This window comes from Lampris incognitus, chromosome 9, assembly GCF_029633865.1.
Source record: "Lampris incognitus isolate fLamInc1 chromosome 9, fLamInc1.hap2, whole genome shotgun sequence".
Taxonomy (NCBI): Eukaryota; Metazoa; Chordata; class Actinopteri; order Lampriformes; family Lampridae; genus Lampris; species Lampris incognitus.
In genome coordinates, this window is record NC_079219.1 from 11,798,883 (window position 1) to 11,814,316 (window position 15,434).

The window sequence follows — 15,434 nt, forward strand, 5'->3', positions numbered from 1 at the left end:
ACGTACTCCAAGTTCTCTGAGGATACCCGTACTGAAGTCCTCCGGCACATGTAGTACTTCGACATATACAGTGGTGCTTGAAAGTTCGTGAACCCTTTAGAATTTTCTATATTTCTGCATAAATATGACTTAAAACATCATCAGGTTTTCACACAAGTCCTAAAAGTAGATAAAGAGAACCCAATTAAACAAATGAGACAAAAATATAATACTTGGTCATTTATTTTTTGAGGAAAATTATCCAATATTACATATCTGTCAGTGGAAAACATATGTGAACCTTTGCTTTCAGTATCTGGTGTGACCCCCCCCCCCTTGTGCAGCAATAACTGCAACTACACGTTTCTGGTAAGTGATGATCAGTCCTGCACATCAGCTTGGAGGAATTTTAGCCCATTCCTCCGTACAGAACAGCTTCAGCTCTGGGATGTTGGTGGGTTTCCTCACGTGAACTGCTCGCTTCAGGTCCTTCCAGAACATTTCAATTGGATTAAGGTCAGGACTTTGACTTGACCATTCCAAAACATTACCTTTATTCTTCTTTAACCATTCTTTGGTAGAACGACTTGTGTGCTTAGGGTCGTTGTCTTGCTGCATGACCCACGTTCTCTTGAGATTCAGTTCATGGACAGATGTCTTGACATTTTCCTTAAGAATTCCCTGGTATTATTCAGAATTCATTGCTCCATCAATGATGGCAAGCCGTCCTGGCCCAGATGGAGCAACACGGGCAGAAACCATGACACTACCACCACCATGTTTCACAGATGGGATAAGGTTCTTCTGCTGGAATGCCGTGTTTTCCCTTCTCCAAACATAACGCTTCTCATTTAAACCAGAAAGTTCTATTTTGGTCTCATCTGTCCATGAAACATTTTTCTAGTAGCCTTCTGGCTTGTTCACGTGATCTTTAGCAAACTGCAGACGGGCAGCAATGTTCTTTTTGGAGAGCAGTGGCTTTCTCCTTGCAACCCTGCCATGCACACCATAGTTGTTCTGTGTTCTGCTGATGGTGGACTCATGAACATTAACATTAGCCAATGTGAGAGAGGCCTTTAGTTGCTTAGAAGTTACCCTGGGTTCCTTTGTGACCTGGCCGACTAGCCTCGCTCTTGGAGTGATCTTTGATGGTCGACCACTCCTGGGGAGGGTAACTATTGTCTTGAATTCCCTCCATTTATACACAATCTGTCTGACTGTGGATTGGTGGAGTCCAAACTCTTTAGAGATGGTTTTGTGACCTTTTCCAGCCTGATGAGCATCAGCAATGCATTTTCTGAGGTCCTCAGAAACTTCCTTTGTTCTTGCCATGATACACTTCCACAAACATGTGTTGAGAAGATCAGACTTTGACAGATCGCTGTTCTTTAAATAAAACAGGGCGCCCACTCACACCTGATTGTCATCCCATTGATTGAAAACACTTGACTGTAATTTCACCTTCAAATTAACTGCTAATCCTAGAGGTTCACATACTTCTGCCACTCACATATACGTATATGTAATATTGGATCATTTTCCTCAATAAATAAATGACCATGCGTAATATTTTTTGTCTCATTTGTATAATTGGGTTCTCTTTATCTACTTTTTAGGACTTGTGTGAAAATCTGGTGATGTTTTAGGTCATATTTATGCAGAAATATAGAAAATTCCAAAGGGTTCACAAACTTTCAAGCACCACTGTACTATACTGCAGTACTCTGACACACATTCTGTAGTACTCCGATATTAGAGCACTCTGATCCATGCAGTACTCTGATACACACACTGTGATACACATACTGTCATACTGTGATATTGTAGTGAATTGAAGTGTGCCACTGAGTCTCTTTTACCCAGGAAAAAGAAATATCTAAAAAGTTAGTTGTTTATTAATTCTTACCACACATCTTTCTCTTTTCTTTATACATTTTTGTTAGTATATGCCAGCAATGCAGGATGAAGCAATGAAAAATTACTGTATTTGTCAGGAAAAGAAAATAATTATTATGAACGCACACAAAGAAATGTGAATTATTGTAGTATAATGTTAAACAGACATAAATGAAACGCAGATGAAGCAACAAGAATTAAAATTGTACTGAATACATGGGACCTTAAAGGCTACAGTAAATGGTAAATGTACTGTGTTTATAAAGCACCTTTCTAGTCCACCGACCACTCAGAGTACTTTACAGTGTACGCCTCACATCCACCCATTCACACACACATTCATATACCGATGGTGGAGGCTGCCATGCAAGGTGCCAACCTGCTCATCAGGAGCAGTTAGGGGTTCAGGTCCTTGCTCAAGGACACTTCGACACCGTCTCCCCAGGAGCCGGGGATCGAACCAGCGACCTTCCGATTACTAGAAAATCTCAAATAAAAATCTCTTTTTGTTTCTGTTTCTATTTTCTTATCTTGTATCCTGTTAGTTTTTAGCTCTCAGAGCGCGTGTGTCTAATAGAACCCAGTTTCCCCTCAGGGATGAATAAAGTCTTCTGATTCTGATGGACAACGCGCTCGACCTCCTGAGCCATTTCTCAAAGCACAGATTTAAACGACATTTTTAATAATGTTATCTCCTTTTAGTTGTTATTTGCATTGTGGGTTTTTTTAACTTTCTTTCCTTATCATCTTTTTTATTGTTTCTTGCTTTATCTCACGTCTTTACACATGCTCAGTAATCCAGGTAAGAATATCAAAGAAAGTGGGAACAGTTCATCTGGATACAATGTTAACTGACAGAAACGACTCATCAGTGAAGATGAGAGGTTTCTGTCGGTAAAGGTCGTATCCAGATGAACTGTGTCAACTCTCTTTGATTTATTTCACGTGTTTTCCTCTCTTTCATAAAGCCCCCTCGTAGAAATTCAGAGATGGACGTGAAAAAAGAGAATAATCAGCCCAGCAACACTTGCCTGTGTGCGTTGGGGGGCATGTCTATGGTGGGGGCATCGGGGTAGATGGGGGGGGGTGTCACCCCCGTCGTTCTCCTCTATATAAATTGCGTCTCGGGGCAGTCGCCGTGGCAGTTTATTTGAGTCTGTCTGAAGGGAACATGGCGAAGTCTTCCCTGCAGGGAGTCGAGATCTCCGCGTCCCAGTTCCTGGACATCTTTCACCGTTACGACAGCGACGGTAAAGCTCCACTCCCGCGGACTCCGCGTCCACTCGCGTTTGTTTCGTGGTATGTTCGGACGCGCGCTTCGTCCCCCCGCGCGTTTAGTTGACCCGACTTCACCCGTGACTTCCTCTCACCCGCTATTCAGCACGAGACTTCTTATGAGACGACGCGGACCAGACTTCCTGACGAGACTTCGCATCCTTTTTCTTCAGCCGCTGACTTTCCGCTCCAGCGACACGCCGCTCATCAGTTCACCGGCAGAAATGAATCAAATCAATTAAGCGCCACCGCGAGCCCACCTCTCGTGAAAGTGCCCATGATTGGCGGCCCGAAAGAAAACACACATCAGAATTTATTTTGACGTACCACCCGCTAAACCACCTGCCGTGTCAGTAAAGTCAAACCCTATAATCCAGTGTTGGGTGTAATACAGACCTTTTGTTTTTTTTCAGGGAATGGATTTATTGAAGGCAAAGAGCTGCAGAGTTTTATCAGAGAACTTCAGCAAGCCCGAAAACAGGCGGGACACGTAAGTACCCATTGCCGGTGCCGTTTTAGGATCATATACGTATTATTTAAGTAGAGGATATTAAGATGTAAGATGCTGGCACGTCTCATCTGTCTGGTCTTTCAATGGGCAGAAACCAGGACGAGTTTTTCACATGATGGAGACTAACAGCGTATTGGTTCAAACTGTTTTAGTGCTGATGAAAACCCGTTGGAAACAGCTGAGCTTGGGCACAGACAGACAACTGCTTGGTTTTGTTAAAGCTTCAGTTTATTTCCTATACGGCTATTTCATGATTTCATCGTTGTATTGTTCATTCTGCTCTCAATAGCATATTCTATTGAGGTTGACATAGTAAACGGTAAACGGATTGCATTTATATAGCGCTTTTCTAGTCTACTGGCCACTCAAAACGCTTTAAGTGTATAGTGTAAAGCACGTTGCATTATAACATATGAAATATGCTACATGAATATTTTTGATGGATGGATGGATGGATGGATGCACCAGATGGGAATCCCATCTTGACGTGGTGAGCTACAGGCCACCACAGCCCAGCCAAGATCAACAACAGTCTTGAGTTCACCTTGAACAACTGTTTCACGTCTGGAAAAAATACTTGTGACCTCCAGATGAAAAGCCAGTCTGTGTGGTTGTGGTGTATCACTAAGTTGGTGCCATAACATCAGACTTCAAACAATGGTTGACTGCCACAGCTTTCCTCCAAGTAGCTGCAGAAGAACAGATGAATGCACTGAGTTAAGAGGTACCATGTGTGGTGTAGACATGGTGAGAAATAATGCTTGGTGAATAATAAATACTACTGCAGATATAATAATAATAATAATAATAATTTATTATTATTATTATTATTATTATCATTCTTTTTATTATTATTAATAATAATAAAAAAGAATGAAAGATGCAGACGTGGACCAACAAAAGACACATCAGTGGCTGAGGAGTACCGGGCTGAAAGCAGAGACGGAGGGCCTGATAATTGCTGCACAAGACCAGAGCCTGGCGACCGGATCCTATCAGCATCACATCATCAAAGATGGAACAGACCCAAAATGCAGAATCTGTGGGATGTACGAAGAAACCATAGACTACATTGTCTCAGGCTGCCCGGAACTGGTAAAGACCGAGTACATTTACAGGCACAAGAAGGCAGCAGCATACCTGCACTGGAAGATCTGCAGGAGTTACAAGATCAAGACGACTGAGAAGTGGTACGAACATCAGCCAAAAACAGTCACTGAAAACGATGATGTCACCATCCTCTGGGACATGCCCATCCACACTGACAGAGAGATAAAAGCCAACAAGCCCGACATCGTTATCAAGGATAGGAAGGAAAAGAGGTGTATGCTCATTGACATGGCAATACCATCTGAAAAAAACACCAGTGAAAGTCACAGAGAAGCTGACCAAGTACAAAGACCTGGAGATTGAAATCAACAGGATGTGGAGAATGAAGACCGAAACAACATCAGTGGTCATTGGAGCTCTAGGACTCATGAAGAAGGGAATGGAAAAGTGCACCAACCGTATCCCAGGCAACATCAACATCCATGCAGTCCAGAAGATCACCCTACTTGGAACAGCCCACATATTATGACGAGTACTGTCAACCAAGTGACATCTGCCCCATAGTGCCTCAGGTCCATAGTTTGGAGCCGGCTCTACAGGATGTAAAACAGGAAACATGTAAGAAATAATAATAATAATAGTAATAATAACAATACATTTTATTTATAGAGCACTTTTCAGAGTACTCAAAGATGCTTTAAATAAATTAAAATGAAAATAAAAGTAACACACCAAAAACATAAAACACAACATTAGTCACACATTAAAAGCAATTCTGATGATTAATGATTTGAACATGGACAGATCAGTACAGTCTCTGATGTGTTTGGGGAGAGAGTTCCAGAAGGAGGGGGCAGCTATGGAGAAGGCTCTGTCACCCCAGGTCCAGTGCTTGGTCCTGTGTGGTGGAGACAGGAGGTTGGCAACGGAAGAGCATAAGCTGCATGGAGGAGTTTGGTAGTGGAGCAGGTCGGTGAGGTAGGAGGGGGTCTGGTAATGGAAGGCTTTGTGGGTGAGGAGAAGGACTTTGAATTGGATCCGTTGTGGGACAGGGAGCCAGTGGAGGTTCTGGAGAACAGGAGTGATGTGGTCACAGGAGCAGGAGTGGGTGAGCAGGTGAGCAGCAGAGTTCTGCGTGTACTGGAGTTCGTTCAGAACTTTGGATGATGAGCCGTGAAGAATGCTTTTGCTGAAGTCAATTCTGGATGTGATGAAGGTATGGATCAAAGTTTCAGCAGCAGAAGCATCCGGGTAACCCAGTGGTCTATTCCATTGCATACCAACACTGGGATTTCCGGTTCAAATCCCCAAGATACCTCTGGCTTGGTCGGGTGTCCCTACAGACAAAATTGGCCGTGTCTGCGGGTGGGAAGCCGGATGTGGGTCAGTGTCCTGGTCGCTGCACTCGCGTATCCTCTGGTCGGTCAGGGCGTCTGTTCAGGGGGAGAGGGAACTGGGGGAATAGCGTGATCCTCCCATGCACTACATCTCCCTGCCGAAACTCCTCATTGTCAGGTGAAAAGAAGAGGCTGGCAACTCCACATGTATTGGAAGAAGCATGTGGTAGTCTGCAGGCCTCCCTGGATCAGCAGAGGGAGTGGAGCAGTGACCGGGATGGCTTAGAAAATAAGGTAACTGGCCAAGTACAATTGGGGAGAAAAAAAGGGGGAGGGAGTTTCAGCAGCAGAGAAGGAGAGTGGTGGGTGGAGATTAGCTATGTTTTTTGAGTGGAAAAAGGCAGTTCTGGTGATTTGATTGACTTGTTCAAAGGAGAGGCTGTCAAAAATGATTCTGAGGTTGCAGATGTATGGGGAGGTGGACAGAGTGGAGTTAGCGATGATGAGGCATAAGTTGTGACTGGTTTTGGTAAGTGATTTGGGACTGATGTTGATCGTGTTGGATTTATCACAATTTAATTTGAGGACGTTGGCTTGCATCCATGATTTAATTTCAGTGGGGCAGTTGGTCAGAGTGGAGTGAGTTGCAGTGGTGATGGATTTAGTGGAGATGTACAGCTGGATGTCATCAGCAGAGCAGGGAAAGTGAATACCATGATGATATATGATGTTACCAAGGGGGAGCATGAAAAGGATGAACAAGGGGGGACCAAACACTGAATCCTGGGGGATGCCTTGGGACAGGGGAATGATGAAGGAAGTGCAGTTGTTGATGCTGATGAACTGTCGTCAAATTGTGAGATATGACTTCAGCCAGGAGAGGGTTGTACCAGTGATGTTGAGGGAGGATTCAAGCTGGAAGAGAATGGTGTGGTTGATGGTGTCGAAAGCTAGTGAGGTCGAGGAGGATGAGAATGCTGAAGTTGCCAGTGTCTGAGGAGAGGAGGAGGTCATTGGTGACTCTAAGGAGCGCTGTTCCTGTGCTGTTCTGTCAGCAGAAACCAGAAATGGTTTAAACAGGTCATTGGAGATGAGATGAGTTTGGAGTTTGGAGGCAACAGCACATTCCAATATTTTTGACAGAAAGGTGAGATTTGAGATGGGCCGGAAATTGCTCATGATATCAGGGTTGAGTCCAGGTTTTTTGAGGATATTTAATAAATAAATTAATAAATATTTTTAAAAAAATAAGAAAGATAAACACATTCACGCTAATGTAACTGCACATTAGTGGGTGTTGCATTGATATTTTAGCAATCTGAGTCCACAGAAACTCATGAAATGACGAGAACTCCACAGTCTGCCCAGCAATCTGTGATAACGTTCAAGTGTTTTAATTTTAAGCACTTTCTCCAAAAATGTATGGATTTAATCTACAATCCTGAAGATCTACATGCAAACAAATTTGATTTTTGTTTTTTTGCAGGTATTATTACAATACTACATTTAATCCAGGAACATCCAAATCATTAAGAATTTAATAGTATTTGATTTGAATTGTTAGTGTCCGATAGGATTTTGCCAGGAAAAATGAAAGGGTGCATAGTGTTTTAAATTTTCATCATAGCAGCCGAATGAGGAAAAAGAAGGCAGGTAGAGATGAGACTGATGAAGACATCAGGTTGTTGTGTCTAACCAGATGCAACGGTTATTGTCATATACTTCATGTGCAATGAGCAGGGAAATGCTTGTTGGCATACTTCGAAATTGTACAACAAAAAGAAGTGGAATACAAATAAATAAGAATAAAATGTAAGAGTATACAGAAGGTATACTCCGATAGATACCACTATACAAATGTGCAAATAATATACAAATTAAAATAGCGGCGCAAGTTTCACTTGAACATTGGGGACACTTTAGCGGGGGGTCAGGGGTCCTCCCGCTGGACATTTTTCATTTAGGCTAACATAAACGTCTAGGGGCTACTGTTAGCAAGCGCTAGCTAGCTATCTAGCTAGTTCGTGAGGGGGTCTGAACTGATAACCCCAAACACAAGTTATAAACTAGATAAGGCTATAATTCACCCGGAAATACGTAAGAAAATCTAACTCAGGAACCCCAAAGGTAAGAAAGGGTGGTGTACTGGGCTAGACAAGCAAGCTGGCTAGCTACGTTACTTACACTTGCTTACACGACCATTCATGCTCCGGTCTCCTGGTTGTCAGGAACAACCGCAAGACAGCAACGAGGTCGGCAATCCCAGTGGCAAGGTTAAAATGGTATGGTCCAAGCATAGGGGTGCATGAAATCGTTGGAAAACAAGTATGAAGGACATTTTAAGTGGTTCCACTGTCTGTGGTGTTATTTCACCTTTTTTGGCGCGGGAGTTAACATTATCATTCATGATATATATATTTTTGTGGGGGACAAATTCACCTCTTCTAAATATTGAGGGGGACATGTCCCCCCTGACCCCCCCATAAGTCACGCCTGTACCAGCCAGACAACCAGACAGTATAGCTCAAGAGTTTTACCAAGTTAAATATCTACCACACTGAACTTTTCCATTTCTCATTGAGTTGAATCTGAAATGTGACATTTTAACTAAATTAACATAATTTGAATGGATGGCGATATCCACGGTCGCTCTCGTCAGTGGGGGGCGGGGGGGGGCATTTTAAGCAAAGCATGGAGGATTTACCAAGATTCAAACAATTATGATCTCAGTGAGCCTGATTACTTTTTTGTGTGTTGTCAGAAAGTGGGCAAATACTGGTTTTTAGTCTGTCTGTGTCCTGACACGTATAAAAGGATCTACAGGAGTGTTAAAGAGGATAGTGATGGTGGTGTCCATGTCAGAAAACAATAGATACTCGAGTAAGGGCATTTCATACTGAGCCAGAGTTCTTGTCTTGTAGCTGGCTGGTGGAGATACGTCTTCTCGTCTTAACAGACCAGCAGAAACAAAGAGAACATTTGAGTTTTCACAGCATCTGTTGGGTCTTTCAGGAGCTGACGGATCAAATGAGGGATTTTGTGGAGAAATGTGAGAAGAATGCAGTCAGGAAGATTGGAATCATTGAGGTGAGCCCTTCTTTCCTTCAGTGAAAGGTACACACAAGTATTCAGTTGTTTATCAACTGACCAGATGTCTCTACCACGAAGTACCAGTTACGCACCAGTTATGTACAGGCATGTTACTTTTATATGTCTGGATAAAACTTTCTGGTGATGGAGAGATGTCCTGATCCTTTGACCTTCTGCCCCCCTGCCCAGCTGGTCCAGATCCTGCCCATCGAGGAGAACTTCCTGTTGTTCTTCAGACAGCAGCTCAAGTCCTGCACAGAATTCATGCAGGTTTATCATCATCCTAACTTTTTTTGAGCAGTCTCGTAAACTAAAAACACATTCTTGATGTTACAACGCTGAAGACTTGCATGCAAACAAGCATCCTTTTTGATACATTTATTGTTGGTGTGTTTAAAAGATTATTTAATGCATGATGATCCCAATCATGAAGACTTTTGTTGTAGATGATTTAAAAATGTAGTGTCGAGTAGGACTTTGCCAGGAAAAATGATAGGGTGCATAGTGTTTCACATTTTCATCGTAGCAGCCACGTGAGAAAGAAGGCATCAGGTAGTGGTGAGCTTGAAGAGGAAGTGAAGTTGTGTCTAACAAGCAGATATGACAGAACAAGCTGGTAGAAGGCCTTTAACAGATAGCGCAAAAGGAAAAAGTAAAACTCAGGTGCAACCTTTTTTCTTTTTGGCTATGGTACAGGTGCTGACACAGCAGCACTGGTGGCTCTCAAACAACAACCACCTTACCAATGGGAGACAGACAAGTAAACTCAAGCGAAGATATTCAAAGATACTGGACTAGTTAAATAAGGGCACATTGTTTATTAGACTAGTTAACTTAGAGGCCCTTGTTTTTGCAGTGTAGCATGGGGTGTGGGGAGGCAGGGGAAGATGAGTGCTGTTCTTCCTATTGTCTCCTTGCAGGCCTGGAGGTCTTATGATGCAGACCACAGTGGCTACATCGAGTCTGATGAGCTGAAGGTAAGAAGTGCATACTGAGATTTGTAGTAATAATATCTGGACATGTTCTCCAGGCTGAAGCTCAGTCACCCTGCATGGGCCCCAAGCAGTGCTTAATGCACCCCACGCTGAGGCAGAAGAAAAGCTGGACGCTTAGGGAGAAACAGAGTCTGACAAAGACACTGAAGATTACTTGGCCCAACACCTAGCAGTCCTCCCAGCTAGACAGAAGCACCATGCTATAGCCCCCTCTCACAGCTCAGGTGGAGCTGAATTACGCCCACCGGCACCTGAAGGCCTCGTCAAGCCCCAGGCCATTAAGAAAGGAAAAAGTAGTAAAGGTTACGCAGTAGCTAACCTCACCTACCATTACCACTCTTCCTCACCCTCCTCCTCTGATGACTATGATGAGAGACCCCACCCTCTAAGAGACTCATCATCAAGTAGCTCAGAGAGCGACCATTCCAAAAGGTCAAGGAAGGCACAGAGACCTGCCCTGCCCTCCGCACATGCCAACTTGACTCCTTCATGAAAGACATTGAGCGATTTGACCCTGACAGACGTAGTTCCAATATTGAAAAATACCTCAGGAAGGTTGAGCACAGCCCCTCCGACCTTCCCCATGCCACACCACACGAGAAGCTGTAGGAGTGTTCATGCTTTCATTGAAACCCAACCATCCCTCGTCCGGTATAATTACTCAAAACTGACCGCAGGTATCCCCGCCCTTATAAACAATACTGAAACTGGCACAGTTGCGTCACAACCAAAACCAGCAATCAGTTTCATGTGCAAATTGCCGTGACCATTAACAAGAGTTACAATGGCCATGTGTACTATTCACAGAGGATTGGGGAATAGTTGCAATCACAGCATTGTAAGATGGTGCCAGATGTACTCTGGGGCTAAGAGTACATCTGGCACCATCTTACAATGCTGTGCTGGATAGATGCATTAAACAGATATGTTAGATAGTAGTGGTGGCACGGTGGCACAGTGGTTAGTGCCGTAGCCTCACAGCAAAAAGGTCCTGGGTTCGAGCCTCAGGGTAGTCCAACCTTGGTGGGTCTTCCCAGGTCATCCTCTGTGTGTGTGTGTGTGTGTGTGTGTGTGTGTGTGTGTGTGTGTGTGTGTGTGTGTGTGTCGGCCCTGTGTGATTGTCTGGTGGCCTGTCCAGGGTGTCTCCCCGCCTGCTGCCCAATGACTGCTGGAATAGTCTCCAGCATCCCTGAGAGCAGGATAAGCGATAATGAGATGATGGATGGATGGATGTTAGACAGTAGTAGTAGGCCAATCAGATGTGTTTTGACAGATTTGTGAGACAGCTGTGATAGATGTTAGACAGATGTAACAGAGAGCTGTGTTAGACAGGTGTTTTAAGATATGTTAGATAACTGGTATACAGATGTTAGACAGATGTGTTAGATATACGTGTCAGATGCTTTGGACAAATGTGTCAGACAGCTGTGTTTAGGTACAGGTACAGCAGCTGTTGTGGTTGTATATCTTCCAATTGCAGTCCTGACCAGCTATAACTGAAACTTCTTTATTTCTAGAACTTTCTGAGAGCTATACTGCAGAAGGCCCAGAAGCCATTTGATAACCAGAAGCTCGAGGAATACACCGCCATGACGGTAAGAACACCTCCTTCTCTTCACTGGACGATAACTGTGATTACAAACTGCACAAGCAGACACACATTTACACACTTTGTTCCACTACCATGCTGAGGCCGTAGTGAGGCACTAACTGTGCGCTGCACCTTGCTGGCAAAGGAAAGGAGTTGTGTACACAGTTATGGTTTGTCTTTCCATCAGCATTGGGACTGGAAATAAAAAAGACTAGAAAGTTCAACAGAAAATCTACAAATCTATGATGACAACAAATAATGATGCTATGCGATGGTGCCTGTCTATTTAATGCACATGTGACGCATCTCCTCCACTGACCATGACACAGATTAAGGCATATTTGTTTGGTTTTCTCCCCAATTACCCCACTCTTCCGAGCCCTCACGGTCTCTGCTCCACCCCCCCGCCAATCCGGGGAGGGCTGCAGACTACCACATGCCTCCTCCGATACATGTGGAGTCGCCAGCTGCTTCTTTTCACCTGACAGTGAGGAGTTTCACCAGGGGAATGTAGCATGTGGGAGGATCACACAATTCCATGACGCTGCCCCCCCACCCCCCAAACAGGCACCCTGACCAACCAGAGGAGGCGCTAGTGCAGCGACCAGGACACATACTCACATCCAGCTTCCCACTCGCAGACACGGCCAATTGTGTCTGTAGGGACGCCCGACCAAGCCGGAGATAACACGGGGATTCAAGCTGGCGATCCCCGTGTTGCTAGGCAATGGAATAGACCACCATGCCACCCCGGATGCCCTTTGAAAAATGCCTGCTCATTGTGATTTCAGTATGGGCTGCAGGATCAGTGCAGCATGTGATAATGGCGTCATTCGATATCAACAGGCCCGCCCACAGAAATGGCTGGGCCCCTGAAAAGGTCCAGTGAATGCCCCCCCCCCCCCAAAAAAAAATCTGCTTTACTCATATCAACACATGCCTGTGCTCTCTCTCGGACGCTGTAGGTGTAGCCGTCTAACATGTCTACATGTTACTGTTATTGTGTCTCTCTTCTCTTCCAGCTGAAAATCTTTGACTCCAACTGTGACGGGAAGTTGAGTTTGGCAGAGATGGCCAGGTGTGTATTAGACATCAGTCAGCAGGTGTGTATTAGACATCAGTCAGCAGGTGTGTATTAGACATCAGTCAGCAGGTGTGTATTAGGTATTAATAGCCAGTGTGTACTAAGCTGTGTCTGGAGTCGTCCCCTTGTTCACTCATCTACTGTTACCTCCGTCCACGGTACCAGGGTTTGAGCGAAATCACAGTCAAACTATTTCAATACTTCAAGTGAAAGACTTCTTTAATTGACTCCTCCCAGTAGTCAGTTAAATGGTTTCCATGGAAACATACTCATTAGTGGGTCAAATTTACCTCGTGTCAATGCTGAGGTGTGCCCCCCCCCCTTTTCCTCCAGGCTGCTGCCCGACCAGGAGAACTTCCTGCTCAGTTTTCAGGTGGGCGTTTTAAAACACACACACACACACACACACACACACACACACACACACACACACACACACACACACACTGACCTGGAGACTGTCGTGTGTCATTTACTAACGTTTTTACTTCTCTCTCTCTCTCTCTGTCTATATGTCTCTCTTGCTCTCTCTCTCTCTCTGTCTATATGTCTCTCTTGCTCTCTCTCTCTCTCTCTCTCCCTCCCTCTGTCTCATCTTCTCCGTCACAGGGGGTGAAAATGTCCAGAAAGGAGTTTAATAAGATGTTTGCCCAGTATGACCAGGTACAGGTACTACGGGGCATCTGTAAGGCTTAATGAGGCTGAACACTCTCGCTCATCTTCTCTCTCCCCGTCTTTGTCCTATCTGTGGACTGATAGACTGTCTCTACACTTTTCCTCTCCCTTAGGTGACTGTGCCCCATTCTCCATCCCCCAATCTTCTTCTTATGTCTCTTTCTATCAGCCATGATAATTCTCGCTCTCTCTCGCCAAGTTAAATGGGGGAGTCAGTGAAAGGAGGATCATGTGTACGAAGAGTGAAGGTGTGATAGATAGAGAGGGAGGGAGGGAAGGAGGGAGAGGTGTATGTGTATTATCTGTCCTCCTCTCTGGATAGACCATGATGCTGACGGCAGTGTGTGTTTCAGGATGGTAATGGGTACATGGATGAGACAGAGCTTGACGCCCTCCTCAAAGACCTCTGTGAGAAGAACAACAAGGTTTAGACACACACACACACACACACACACACACACACACACACACACACACACACACACACACACACACACACACACACACACACACACACACACACACAGTTCTGTCTACCTATCTGCTCGTCAGTCAGCTGGAGTTAATACTGGGTGTATCCCATTCAGAACCCCTTTAGTCCAGTTACCCTGGTCAGGGCGACCGTTCAAGAGTCAACTCTTAGAAAAGAGTTATCCCACAACCAAGACTGTCTTCATTTTGCTTCTGTTCCTGAACTACGTCAACACTGCTTACTTGCCATTCTCGAGTCTGACTTTTTCCTCAATGTTCAGACTCATAAATGTTAAATGTCTGACTCGTAACTAATATGAGTCAGCCATATCAGATGTGTGAACAGATGGTCCAACCTGAAGCACCAAATGTCATCCTGTGAGCGTGCCCAGACCTTTTACCAGCAGTTTTCACTAACAGTTGCCGGTGATTTGTGCTCTGGAGTTGACCTTGACTAGAGACATTCCTGCAAATTCAAAAGGAAATGCAGAGAAAAATTACTATTTATTAGTCTGGAAGATAAATGCAGACAACCCGTGTGTGTGTGTTTATTTGTGTGTACCTTGTCTAGGTGCTGAACATTGGGGAGCTCTCGGTCTACAAGTCGTCCATCATGGCGTTGGCAGATCGGGGGAGACTCTTTCAGACCGAGCTGGCGTTGGTTCTTTGTGCCGATGATTGACACCGTTCACTTCCCATTAAGTCCCACCCACTCATCAATCTCCTCCCGCCCTGCCCCTCCCTGTATGTTTTAGAAGTCGTAGTTTGAACCCTGAGGAGTCTGTTTAGGATCTGTAGGGTGAAGTTCTTTAGGATCTGGGCTGTCCAGGCTGAGAATCCTTAGATAATGTTTCTAAAAGGTACAGATTTTTTTAATGAGTTCAAAACCACAACTGATCATCTCCAAATCCTCCATTAAGACCGGACAAATTCATTTCGATAATGGGCGAGACCATTCCCGGCTCATCCTATCGGAATGCTGTTGGCTTTGTTGTGGTGCCGGCAGTATTCGTTCCTCCGATATAAAATGGATTTCCTAAAAGGAGAAGTAATGACCCCTGACCCTTGAACAGTGGGGTATCTCACTCACGTATAGAAGACGTTTCTTTTCCATGTCGAAATGTGACCACTAAAGGCAGTAAGATGCCGAATTATTTAGTAAAACTCTTCTCGCCAACAAACCCAATTCTACTGTAGCCCAGACAGACAAGGACTGGTCATCAGACACAGAACCAACATTAAGAAAGGTCATCCATATCTTAATCTATCTGTCCCCCTCATCCCTCCTGCTGAACGTCTCACCCGCTACTGGGAAGCTCTGACTTAATCACGTGGAACCATCCTATTTAGATTCGTATTGAAATAAGTCTGACCTGACTCAACTATTTTAAAATACTGTCTCGTGTGGTAAACTGATGTGCTAGAGTCATATACATTTTACCTGTTTTTCATTAAACATCGTCTGTTTAACAAACTCGTG

At 44.4% G+C, this 15,434-nt stretch overlaps 1 protein-coding gene across 2 annotated transcripts; it reads left to right on the forward strand.

The window, feature by feature from the left end:
• Positions 1-3,046: 3,046 nt before the first annotated feature.
• On the forward strand, positions 3,047-15,192 carry calb1 (calbindin 1). 2 transcript variants are annotated; one of them, XM_056286829.1, is made up of 11 exons: positions 3,047-3,125; positions 3,564-3,640; positions 9,061-9,135; positions 9,328-9,408; positions 10,059-10,115; positions 11,651-11,728; positions 12,747-12,802; positions 13,142-13,181; positions 13,418-13,477; positions 13,837-13,908; positions 14,526-15,192. In XM_056286829.1, the coding sequence occupies exons 1-11, from the start codon at positions 3,047-3,049 to the stop codon at positions 14,634-14,636; spliced, it is 786 nt and encodes a 261-aa protein (XP_056142804.1). In that variant the 3' UTR covers positions 14,637-15,192. The 2 variants fall into 2 exon arrangements, with proteins under 2 accessions (XP_056142804.1, XP_056142805.1); XM_056286830.1 differs by having other exon boundaries at positions 13,418-13,471.
• Positions 15,193-15,434: the final 242 nt, after the last annotated feature.

Bases quoted from the DNA above. Each gene is read 5' to 3' on its own strand.
- calb1 (XM_056286829.1), top strand. From the start codon at position 3,047: ATGGCGAAGTCTTCCCTGCAGGGAGTCGAGATCTCCGCGTCCCAGTTC. The intron at 3,641-9,060 runs GTAAGTACCCAT...TGGGTCTTTCAG, and splicing joins CCCGAAAACAGGCGGGACAC to GAGCTGACGGATCAAATGAG. The intron at 10,116-11,650 runs GTAAGAAGTGCA...CTTTATTTCTAG, and splicing joins TCGAGTCTGATGAGCTGAAG to AACTTTCTGAGAGCTATACT.